Source organism: Armigeres subalbatus, unplaced genomic scaffold (assembly GCF_024139115.2).
Source record: "Armigeres subalbatus isolate Guangzhou_Male unplaced genomic scaffold, GZ_Asu_2 Contig1277, whole genome shotgun sequence".
NCBI lineage: Eukaryota > Metazoa > Arthropoda > Insecta > Diptera > Culicidae > Armigeres > Armigeres subalbatus.
The window spans coordinates 47685-60408 of NW_026942042.1; the positions used below are offsets into that span (position 1 = coordinate 47685).

General features: G+C 37.9%; 1 protein-coding gene across 1 annotated transcript; it reads right to left on the reverse strand.

The window, feature by feature from the left end:
• Positions 1-6466: 6466 nt before the first annotated feature.
• LOC134202557 (histone H3) lies at positions 6467-7031 on the reverse strand. The gene has a single exon (XM_062677563.1). It carries the CDS (start codon positions 7029-7031, stop codon positions 6621-6623), a length of 411 nt encoding a protein of 136 aa, XP_062533547.1. The 3' UTR covers positions 6467-6620.
• Positions 7032-12724: the final 5693 nt, after the last annotated feature.

Genomic DNA, 12724 nt, shown 5'->3' on the forward strand with positions numbered 1-12724 from the left:
CGGATCGGACTAGTCATCAACACGTCGAAGACGAAGTACATGATAGGAAGAGGTTCAAGAGAAGACAATGTGAGACAATGTGAGCCACCCACCGCGAGTTTGCATCGGTGGTGACGAAATCGAGGTGGTTGAAGAATTCGTGTACTTGGGCTCACTGGTGACCGCCGAAAATGACACCAGCAGAGAAATTCGGAGACGCATAGTGGCTGGAAATCGTACGTACTTTGGACTCCGCAAGACGCTCCGATCGAATAGAGTTCGCCGCCGTACCAAACTGACAATCTACAAAACGCTAATTAGACCGGTAGTCCTCTACGGACACGAGACCTGGACGATGCTCGTGGAGGACCAACGCGCACTTGGAGTTTTCGAAAGGAAAGTGCTGCGTACCATCTATGGTGGGGTGCAGATGACGGACGGTACGTGGAGGAGGCGAATGAACCACGAATTGCATCAGCTGTTGGGAGAGCCATCCATCGTTCACACCGCGAAAATCGGACGACTGCGATGGGCCGGGCACGTAGCCAGAATGTCGGACAGTAACCCGGTGAAAATGGTTCTCGACAACGATCCGACGGGCACAAGAAGGCGAGGTGCGCAGCGGGCAAGGTGGATCGATCAGGTGGAAGATGACTTGCGGACCCTCCGTAGACTGCGTGGTTGGCGACGTGTAGCCATGGACCGAGCCGAATGGAGAAGACTCTTATATACCGCACAGGCCACTTCGGCCTTAGTTTGATTAAATAAAATAATACGTAGGAAGGTGTTCGCTACCATGCCTACCAAATATTTTTTTGATGAAAGTGCTTAATTTTAAGAAATCGAACCTTATATGCCTTTCGCCATACTGATTTCAGAAAGTTAACTTCTAGTGTGCCGCTGTAAGCACGCTCAAAGCAGGCGATTCATTATGTTCAACCATATCCATAACATATTCCTAAGGAACAAGAGACATGGTCAGATGGTTTTGGGATATCCTGGGTTCCAAACCGTCCTTGAGTTCAGAACATGCATTCTGCAGCCACGGCATTAGCTTCTTTCGCCACTAGAAGCTTGGATATGTATTAACCCTAGTGTTTGGGAGCTGGTTCTCCACCTCCTTTGTGGACTGTATCTTTTTAGTGGCTTGTCAAAGCGATCCTGGCCGCTGAGGTGAACACAATCTTGGCCGACGGATTAGGATTTTATTCGTGGATTTTGGGTTGGCTTCGTCTTTTACACATTTACACATTTATTTGCTTTAGGTCCATAGCACATTACACATCACATTACATTGACTTATTAAACACACTTTATTTAACAGAAACTACATTTATTCTACTTAAACACTACACATATATTTTGGATTTATTTCCTCGGAAATTCGGACCCTGTCCGATCCATTCAATGGCTAGTAGGAGACTCTCCCTCAAAGGATGGCGCCGTCGCTGCGCCGAAACCTCTTCAAGATGGGTGGTTACGCAAACCACCCAGTGCATGCTCCGCCGAGGGGTGCGTCGATCTAATAACCGAAACCCAGTAATATTTTGGTTTTACAAAGGTTTTAAGGCACTCTTGTAGAGCACATAATGGTCGTCAAGAGCGTTATAAACCGAAAAATATTACTTGGTAAACCATGTCCATACAATCTCCAGAAAACCAGGATGTATGGCAAGATGGTTTTCGGATATCCCGGGTCATCCAAACCGTCCTTAAGTTCATTATTTGCGATCTACAACCAGCACTCTAGCTTCCTTCGTCGCTGTAAGCTTGGATATAGCAACCATATCCATAACAAATTCAAGAAATCGTCTAATACGAGTTAAGTAACTCCATTTAATTCCACCATTATAATAATTGGTGGAATTAAAAGGAGTTACTTAACTCGTCTTAGACGATTGAATACATTCCACTAAAAAGAGCCTAAATATTTTTTCTGAAATTCAAGAAGATCAGGAGACATGGTCAGATGGGATATCCTGGGTCATCGAAACCGTTCTTGAGTTCAGAACTTGTAATCTACAATCACGGAACTAGTTTTTTCGGCACTAGAAGCTTTAGTATGTAAACATGGTCAGATGGTTTTGGGACATCCTGGGTTTTCCAAACCGTCCTTAAGTTCAGAACTTGCAATCTACAGCCACCACTCTAGATTTTTTCGTCGCTTCAAGCTTGGATATGTATTCAACCATATCCATCATATATTTGTGAAGAACAGGAGACATGGTTAGATGGTTTTGGGATATCCTGGGTCATCCAAACTGTCCTTGAGTTGTTCAGAACTTGCGATCTACAGCCACGACACTAGCTTTTCTCGACACTAGAAGCCTGGATATGTATTCAAGCATGTCCATAACATATTCCAGAAGACCACGAGATATGGCTAGATGGTTTTGGCACATCCTGGGTTATCCAAACCGTCCTTGAATGCAGAACTTGTGATCCACAGCCACAGCAGCAGATTTTCCAGGTAGCCATAAGCATTTAAAAAAACTCATATGTGCGACTATAACGCTGTCCAGTGTAAACATGTTTTATATTGTTATTCAGTTATGAGGTAGGTCGTTAGCCTGCAGAAAGTTGTTCTGATTTGATGCTTGAGGTCAACTGCACTCCACCATTCGAGCATTTTGATCAATGTGGTATATGAAAAGGCTTGGATTCACTGAATCAGCACCTTCTTATATGCAACATTGGTCAGAATGCTCGGAGCGGTGGGTGTAGTTGACCTCCAAAAACGTCAAATCAGAAACTGACCCGCAGGCAAGCTGGCGGCCATTACCGCTCGCGGAAAACTGGATAGTGCCTGACTTATATAGCTTTATATTGCCGAAAAGGCGAAATATAGTGCTAATGGTTACTTGGGGTTTTCGTCACTCAAAGCTCCAATATATCGGCACCAACATTTCAAAAGGGCGAAACTGCTTTTGTAAACAAGAGCTTCTCACGTCACTGATCCTGAAAAGTTCAGATGATGCGGAATAGATATAAACTATCTTACGATGTGTATTGACCATCCAGGAGCTGTACTGCACATGATTAAATACATTTAGAAACTTTGTGTGGCGAAAAAGCAGATTAAGATATTAAGTCTTGCAATCAAGAATAGTCTGGATGACTCAGAATATCTCTAAAATATCTTACGATATCCGTAGGCCTCCCAGAAGGTGTAATGGCTATAATTGAATACATATTAAAGCTTTGAGTGCCGAAAAGAGCTTCTAAACAGCTGTAGATCTCAAGTCCCGAGCTCACGGACAGTTTGGATTGCTCAGAATATCTCGAAACTTCTTTCTTCTTATTGGAATTACATCTCCACACTGGGACAGAGCCGCCTCGCAGTTTAGTGTTCATTCAGCACTTCCACAGTTACTAACTGCGAGGTTTCTAAGCAAAGTTACCATTTTTGCATTCGTATATCAGGCAAACACGACGATACTTTTATGCCCAGGGAAGTCGAGACAATTTTCAATCCGAAAGTTGCCTAGACCGGCACTGGGAATTGAACCCAGCCACCCTCAGCATGGTCTTACTTTGTAGCCGCGAAACTATCTTACGATATTTGTTGACTACCCAAGAGGTGTAATCGTGTAATTGATATAATTGAAGCTTTGATTACTGAGAAACGATATTCTTGCTGCTGTAGATATCATGTTCCAAGCTCAAGGACAGTTTGGATTGCCCAGACTATCTTAAAACTAATTTACGATATCCGTTGACCTCCAGGGAAGTATGATGGGTATAATTGAGTTCATATTGAAGGTTGAGTGCCGAAAAGAGCTTCTTAGCAGCTGTGGATCTCAAATCCCGAACTCGAGGACAGTTTGGATTGTCCAGAATATCACAAAACTATTTTACGACATCTGTCGACCGCCCAAGAGATGCAATGGATACAATTGAATGAATATTGAAGATTTCAGTACAGAAAAAATATTTTTTGCAGCTGTAGATCAAGGACAGTTTGGATTGCCCAGAATATCTTGAAATTAACTTATGATATCCGTTGGCCTCCCGATTTATCAAGCGCACAAATAATGAATCATCCTGAAAAGACATCCGAGTGATCTTCCTTCAGAGGTAACCAATCGGGGAACTATTTAGCGTAGTGCGTTGTTTGGTTTTCTGGAATTTCCCCGATATGAGAGGCAAGTTGAAAGGATGCATATAAAAAATCCATATACAAAATATTTGTTTTCAACTTTGAAAAAATCGTTTCAACTTGCCCCGATATACAAATTGCGTCTTGGATTTTGAAGCCGTGCTCCTTTTTTTTAAAACTCTCTGCCCAGGGGACCCTTGAGGGGTCACTAGATACCCCAAACCTCAGTTAATTTTTGGTTTAATCTTGAAGAGCGATCCAGTGTTGCGCAGTGTAATCAATATCACAAAATAAAATTCAAGATGGAAATAATGCGTTTATCACACAATATAAGCAAAGCCCTACCCCGTACTGCTAATCTTTTTTTTTATATAATCGCTTCTAGAATTTTTGAGAAGAGTTTCAAAAGTTTCTCCGTATGCTTCCGAGTCATTTTTTTCTCCAAATTTTATCTTTTATCTTCATGTAATCTTTATTCGCCGATAAAGATTCGCGAGTCAAGTGGCTAGTACTCTAAACACAAAATATGGAGGCAAATGCTTAATATAGGAATTTAGCAAGGCATCGTAGCAAAGGTAGATCCAAAGACGCATGGCCACCTTTATGAAGCCTTAACAAACACATGAAGGTAGTTGACGCTTATTTTGTGATGCTCATTTTGCTCTATTCTTCCTTATATCTTACAGCATATACATGTTGAATTATATTGCATGCAATTGAAATCTGCCATAAAAACGAACACGTGATCAAGTTTTATGAATTCGAAGATGTTGCATCAAACATTGAATTCAATAAAACGTTTTGAGTTTCCAACCGAGCTTGATAGCTCCTACAGCTCTTCTACGGTGTAGACATTGTAGAGTTTCTAAGCTCTTAGTGCTTGGAGGGAACCAAACATGATTTCATCGCAACATGATATAGGGGGAATGACGGCTTTGGCAGGTTTTGTTCTATTATTGTCAGGGTTTTTTTTATGACTGATTATGCTCAAATTTGGTTTAAGCATTCTCTGCATATGAAAGAATATTGTGGCTAAATTCCATAAAATTTGGTTAACAAAAACCCCCCTGACAATAATAGAACAAAACCTGCCAAAGCCGTCTTTTCCCCTAGCTTTTTAAATTTAATAGGGTAACGATAGGAATTTCCGGTAGGGACTCCGTTCACGGTATTAGCTTGCCGAGAATATTTGCTGTTTCCCTATTGCAATTCTAATTTATGAAAGTTTTGCTTTGAATTCATACAACTTTTCTACCTTTGAATAACCCAATTTGGTAGCTTGGTCATGACCGTTAATCATTGTCAGAAATTAATTTAATCCCTAATCATAATCTTTAATCTTGTAGTTGAATGATTCAATCATATTGAATTCAATCATTAATTTGAGATTGTATTCATTAACGCTCTCGTGTAGGTATATGATTGCAAAAGGTGACATACACATCCTAGAAAACGGTGTATTTTATGGAATCGGGTTACGATGGTAATTATTTTCGATACAAAGTGGAGCATTCAAAACGCTCAATATGTGTCGTTCTACGACTAATTTGTTAAATATTAATATTTACAGAAGGTTATTTCGATTTATACATTCTGAACACGTTTTAAAAACTTATATTCCATAATCAATATTGCTTCTGTTGGACTTGAATATCGAGAATCAATCCATGTGCCTATGTAGTGATTTACTATACAACAAATTTCCTGTGATTGTAATTTTTAATGGTGATTGTAATAATCTGTAGCAAAATGTGATTTTCATGATTATGATTCATTATCATTTTAAGTTTTGGAATAAGGGGCCGTACACTAATTACGTAAGCAATTTTTCTGGGTTTTTAAACCCCCCTCCCCCCATGTAAGATTTTCCCATACAAATCATTTTTTACTTATATGGGGTGTAAGAATATGGCCGAACCCCACTCCCCCCATAAGTGCTTACGTAATTAGTGTACGGCCCCTAAGAAATTCAGAGATTGATTTTTTCAAAAACAACATTTTAGTTTTTTCGATAACTGATTAATTATTTTATCGAATATTCCTAAGTTTTTTTGTTTTTAAGCCAGAAATAAATCCAGCTGAATTACTAGAATGGAATTTAAGTTTGTAACTTGTAATCGATAAGTTCTGTTCAATGAACTAGTTTACGATCAAATTAAAAAAAAATGATAAAGCGATTATTCTAACAATGAAATGTTTTTGCTTAAATATAACATAAGTCACTATTGGAATGACGAGTCTCACTGATAAATTTGAAATTCATTTAATCAAACACATACAAATGTTTTACAAAATCGGTGCAGTTGTGTTGAGAAATTATTAACGCGTATCCCGAAAAAAATATTTTTTTTAAACATTTCTGATGGTAATTATATTAGATTTGACTTTTCAATTTCCGTTTTAGGAAAGGCGATTATTATTTAAAAATAACTCTTTTTATGCTCATTAAATCGGGGTCCTTAAAAGGACCATTTGCAAAAAAGTACCTGAAAAAGAAAACGATATTTTGTTTCTGGTTGTAAAATAAATTCAATTTGCCTGATTAAGCTCGCTCGCCACGGATGCGACGTGCCAGCTGAATATCCTTTGGCATAATGGTCACTCGCTTGGCGTGGATTGCGCACAAGTTGGTATCCTCGAAGAGTCCCACCAGGTAGGCCTCGCTGGCTTCCTGCAAAGCCATAACAGCCGAGCTCTGGAAGCGCAAATCCGTCTTGAAGTCCTGGGCAATCTCGCGGACCAACCGTTGGAAGGGCAGCTTGCGAATGAGCAGCTCGGTCGATTTCTGGTAGCGGCGGATTTCTCGGAGTGCCACCGTGCCAGGGCGGTAGCGATGTGGCTTCTTCACTCCTCCGGTAGCGGGAGCGCTCTTCCGGGCTGCCTTGGTGGCCAGCTGTTTGCGGGGAGCCTTTCCTCCGGTGGATTTACGTGCTGTCTGCTTGGTACGAGCCATTTTCCGTATTGATTTGGTGGAGTGGTGTTATCCTGACTGAAGTTTAGAAATATAGTGACACTGAAGGGAAGATGTGTCGGTATTTATAAGGATTTTCGATGTTTGTTGGAAGGATCTAAAAAGGGGCACGAACTGTGCGATTTGTGCAGCTGCAAAGCAGATGCATTGCTTTGCCTTATGTACACTCTTCCCTACTGCAGAAGATCTTTAAAGGGAACACTAATTACCTGAATGATCCTTTCTCGTATATTTATTTTTGAAGATTAGGTAGAAGACACACATCCAAAAAAATGAGTTGGAAGAAGACTGCGAAAGATTGGTATGTTATATTGTTCATTGATTTGCCATTCTAGCATATATAATACGTTCTCAAGCTCACTTATTTGAAAATTATAATATTTTTTTATTTATTTTGTCTCACATGATTTTAATTCAAGATTTTATTGACTAATTTCAGCAAAATATACCAGTTTCACTAGAAAGTTGTGATTTTAGTGATACCCAAAGTTTAGTATTGATTAACAAATTTGGAAAAAATCATGAAATATTTTCGTTTAAACTAGATGACTAAACTAGTATTCATCTAGTTTAAACGAAAATGAACCGTTTGTTTGAGAAACTGCATATGTGACATTTTTGGCCAAAATGAAATATTTATATGTTCTGAATCCTCGTTCAAAAATACGTATTCTGACAAAAAAATACGAAATTAAATTTTTTGTTCGAGAACGTATGATTTTTTTTTTTCGTTTGTTTGAGAAACTACATACGTACACTCACTTTGAGGATCAATTATGGTGTACTACTTGCAGTTTACGAACTGAAAATACCCCGGGCGTTTTGTCTAAAATTATTGATCAGTGATACAGCTGAAATCAAAAGATTCGATGCCAATTTGTTCAAAAACAGTTTTTTTAGTTTTCTCGGAATTGTGTGAAATGAATTGGATAAATGCAATTTCTCAAAGAAATGATTCAAATGTATCATGCTTTTTCACTCAAATGTGAGCATCAATGCTAAATTTTGGACATTATTGTCATAGACTGGATGTGCACCATACATTCATATTTTTACAAAAGCAAAAAATTAAAATAGAGCAAAGAAAAACATAAAACTTCGTAGGTAGCAAATGGTGGGAGTGTATATAAACTATAGCATCTCCGTCTTTACTTTTTCCTTCGGCAAATAAACTTTCTACGAAACTAAACTGCCTACAAGAGAACTTAGTTGTACAAGAAAGCTATCTAATGGCAAAGACATTGTTAAACTAATAGCAATAATTGTTGATAGACTAATTTTGAAGGGAGGGAACATCTTTGCATTTTAAATAAGTCAGTATTCGTATTTTGAAAGAAATTCTGGAACATCCGAAAGTGTTAGATTCGTGTAACAATATACATACACTATTGAAGGTATTGTCTTCTTCTAAATGTTGTGTTTTTACAGAAATTTTATATGCATGTGTTATAGCTCATTTTGATAAAAGTGTTTCCCAATCTCGAATAGACTAACAGATATGGTAATACTAATGACACACTGGTGGTACAAGTACCATGGTACAAGAATCTTGAAATGAGTACCATACCAATTATTGTCTTTATCAAAGATAGTCTTGGAAAAATTTTCTTGTTCTCTTGTACCATGGTACAAGTACCACAGGTGTGTCTTTAGTATAAGCGTGAAACAGCAGTTTACTTATTGTCGACAACATCGTACATTTCAACATTCAATTTGTAACAACATCCTATAATTTTCAATTGGCACTTGCATTGTAAGATGTCTGTACCTACAGTTACGCATAGTCGGTTTATAACTAGCATTTTCCATCGACAGTATAAATCTGTTTCATACTGCTTCAACTGCATAGCCACAGGCCACAGTACAAACCCTTTAAATCATATAGCTTAATGTACAACGAAATCGCATCAACCGTTGGCATTACTATTGACAGTTTGCCGCCAAAACAGAGCTCGTCTTCAATTTGTTTGCCACGCATTTCCCCTTCATCGTCAAGCGACTGACGCGACTGACCACGAGCATTGAATGATGGCGCTGGTGCGAGTAACTACCATGTTAACCGAACGGAAATTAAATCAAACTTGTAGCTTTTTAATGGCAAAGGGGTGGCATTAGCAATCAATTCACTTTTATTGTTTATACGATTGAGTAACGAATGTAATTTGGTTGCGCGTTACACGAATCATGATGATGAGCAGCAATCATCGAACGTAGCTAAAGATGAGAAGGATGTGTAAAATGATGCTGACTTGACTTGAATATGAATGTGCTTTAATTAACTAGGGATTATTTTTTAGAAAAACCTCAGATGCCGTTGGTTAAGATGGGCTGTTTTTATCGAATACGTTTTTATCAGCACTTGATGTGGAACAAAACGTTACTCTTATTTAGGTATTTGATGGCATTCTTGAATGTTTTGTTTCCTTCCAAGCTATTCTAAGCCTTCTGGTGTGTGTTCTACAATATCGTAAGCAAAATATGTATTTTCAATACTTCTCAATATGATTTTTGAGTGCATGCGAGAATAGAAGAAATAAATACAAATACGGTTTTAGAAAGTTTTTAATTTGATAGAGGATGCAATCTAGTCGATGACAACAAATTGAAACACAAAGGAAATACCTACCGCAGCCCCGAGCCATTTTTGTGATGAGTGTCCATTATAAATTAGCGTTGAGAAATACAAACAGTTTGGAATCAATTATTGCCCCGATCAAGCCATTCGGTATAGTTTGGCGGCTTCACACATTGTTTGTCGGTTGGTTAAATTGAGATCATCTGTTCATAAAGCTCAAATTGCAGCAAAACGAATCTTATTAGCCGTAGTTTGTATCTTCTGTGCGTCTGGTGGAATGGAATGGAACCGTTACTGATGTCTGTGTACGATAAAGTTTGGACATTTCTTCTCCAAGAAATTAAAAAAAAATCTCCATTGATCATTACCAATTAAACATTATCCATATGAAACGGTAAATATATCGAATGTACTAACTAAATATAATATTTACGTGAAAACAAAATTAATCACAAAAACGAAAAAAAAATGCAATAATTGTCATTAATATGTAATATCCACGGTTTCTTGCAATACTGGCACAACTCAATTTTTTCGTTTTGGACATTTTAATGAAGTTTGCACTTGGCAAAAACCCACCGCAATATACCGTGGATAATCAAATTTCGGACACACTCAAACTTCGGACGCTTCAATTCGTATGGGATATTTTCTGAAATATTTCATCGAAATGTTTCATCAAGCTGGATCGGAAGGACTAATAGTTTTAGCTTGTTTTAGTATAGTTACATACTAATAAGACATGTTAAAACAATGCGACGAAATGATTAAAATACAGTCTGAGCTGTGCAGTGAGAATTGTTTTCATTTATTCTTCCCGGTACTGTTTGTGTTACTTCCCGGTAATGTTTGTGTCCGAAATATGAATCCAACCCCGCCGATGTCCGAGGTTTGAATCAAACAGAAACCGGACATTTTCATTAATTGCAAACATTCTTCGCAATATCTCGCACATATTAAATACGTAGTTAAAAGATGAATGCCATGCGTAGTGATTGCAATGGTGATTCAAACGGTGTGATTTAAAATGTGAGTAAACAAGATGATTGTATATCAGAAAGTTCTTAATCGTTCGAAGTTTGAGTTGGCACGGTATTTACGCTGTTGGAATTTATTCATTTCTCGGTTAACCCGAATTTTATTTGATATTTTGATATTTTTTCGTGGGGCTAACTCATTGTTTCATTGACACTAAAGGTCTTAATAGACTAAAACCAAAACGTGTAAAAAAAACCTGGGTGTGTATATAGATAAGAACATAAGATAAGATATGATAAGATAGAATAGAAGAGCCGTACCCACGTATTTGCTTATTTGATTTCAATATCAATTTTTGGCTCTCGAATGGCATGGTAGTTGAGACTTATTTTAATAACGGAAAATCCCGGGGTCTTCGGTTGCGAAATAATCTCGAATTCCGGGACTAGAAAAAGTGCCGAAAAATTGGCTCTCTAACTCTTCTATTACTATTTACTATTTTGTAGACGATTCGTCGGGTACCACAATACAAGATAACAATAATACCACAAAACTTCAACATTTAAAGTTACTGGTCTTGTTATATCCTAATTTTCATGAAAATTCAAAAACAAAAGAGATTAATAGTCATAAAGGTAATTGGCAGTTGCTATACATATTTTTGACAGTAACTGTTTCCAACGCTGAGATTATCATTTCTGCATTTTATTTATAAAACTTTATCAGTTTAATATTAAGGACTTCCAAATTTTCAGGACAACTCCAATTATAAAGCAGATTACTTGGCTCTTGAGTGCTAATAGGTTTGAGCATTCTTGAATATCGACCCTATATGGGAACAATCCGATGACAATCCGTAACTACGAAATAAGCAAGGATAGCCTTGGGCCGAGCCCAACTCAATGCCTAAATTGGAAAGCTTCGCAAAGGTGTATAAGAGTAAGACTGTACAGATAGAAAAAAAACTGGATCCTTTCTACTGATTACACCTGTTGGAGTGAACCCAGTTGGGCTATGTAACTGGTAGTTTCATTTCATTTATTTAGTCTACATCTAAACAGATAACACTGAATCAACAATTTGACGCCACAATACACGGTTCGAGGCCGCATCTCTCCATCCTCGAATACGCTCCACGCTCGACAAGTCTCGTCTCGTACCTGCCGGATCGGAAGCGAACACCATCTTTGCAGGGTTGCTGTCCGGCATTCTTGCAACATGTCCTGCCCATCGTACCCTTCCAACTGGTAGTTTAGTTTTTTCAAATTTATGCAGATCTCTCTTCAGTTTACGCAGATGATGAAGTTTTCATCACTTAGGAGATCATCTTGACCATTGTGAATTAGTGCTGGCGGTACCAGAGTACCAGAGTGATAATGTTCGTTCACCAGCAATTTTGACGTAATTAGTTCATTTATAATTTGACCAGTACATACACTGGCCGGCATAATAAAGTGCCCACTTGCCGTTTTTCATACAAAATGGTCAACTTTGGAGCTCTAGATCTCGGGTTCCCGTGAACCGATTTGGCTGAAAATTTTACCAGAGCTCAGATATAACTTGAATTTTAACATATCTAAGTTTCGACCATATTGATTCACAGGTTAAAAAATTATTGCGGTATTACCAAAGTGAATTTTTTGGCAAAAATTTATTTTTTAAATATCTTGAATTCTATAGGTTGTAGACTGATGACATATTCAGCAAAAACGCGTATTTTGCCAATACAAAAAGTTTGCTATATATACCTGTACACTTAGAGATGTAGTTTTCGAGGTATTTGAAAAACAATTTTTTGCCAAAAAATTCACGTTGGTATTACCGCAATAATTTTTAACCCTGTGAGTCAATATGCTCGAAACATAGATATGTTAAAATTCAAGTTATATCTGAGCTCTGGTAAAATTTTCAGCCAAATCGGTTCACGGGAACCCAAGATCTAGAGCTCCAAAGTTGACCATTTTGTATGAAAAACGGCAAGTGGGCACTTTATTATGCCGGCCAGTGTAAGATAGCAACCAAGAAAAAAATAATAAAATATCGACATTATAATCCATATTTGGTGTAAAAATTCCTCGAAAAAAATCTTGGAATATTCACCCTGGTGTTATTCCATAAATTT

What these genes read in the sequence shown, in the direction of transcription:
- LOC134202557 (XM_062677563.1), bottom strand. Translation starts at nt 7,031, where the DNA reads ATGGCTCGTACCAAGCAGACAGCACGTAAATCCACCGGAGGAAAGGCT.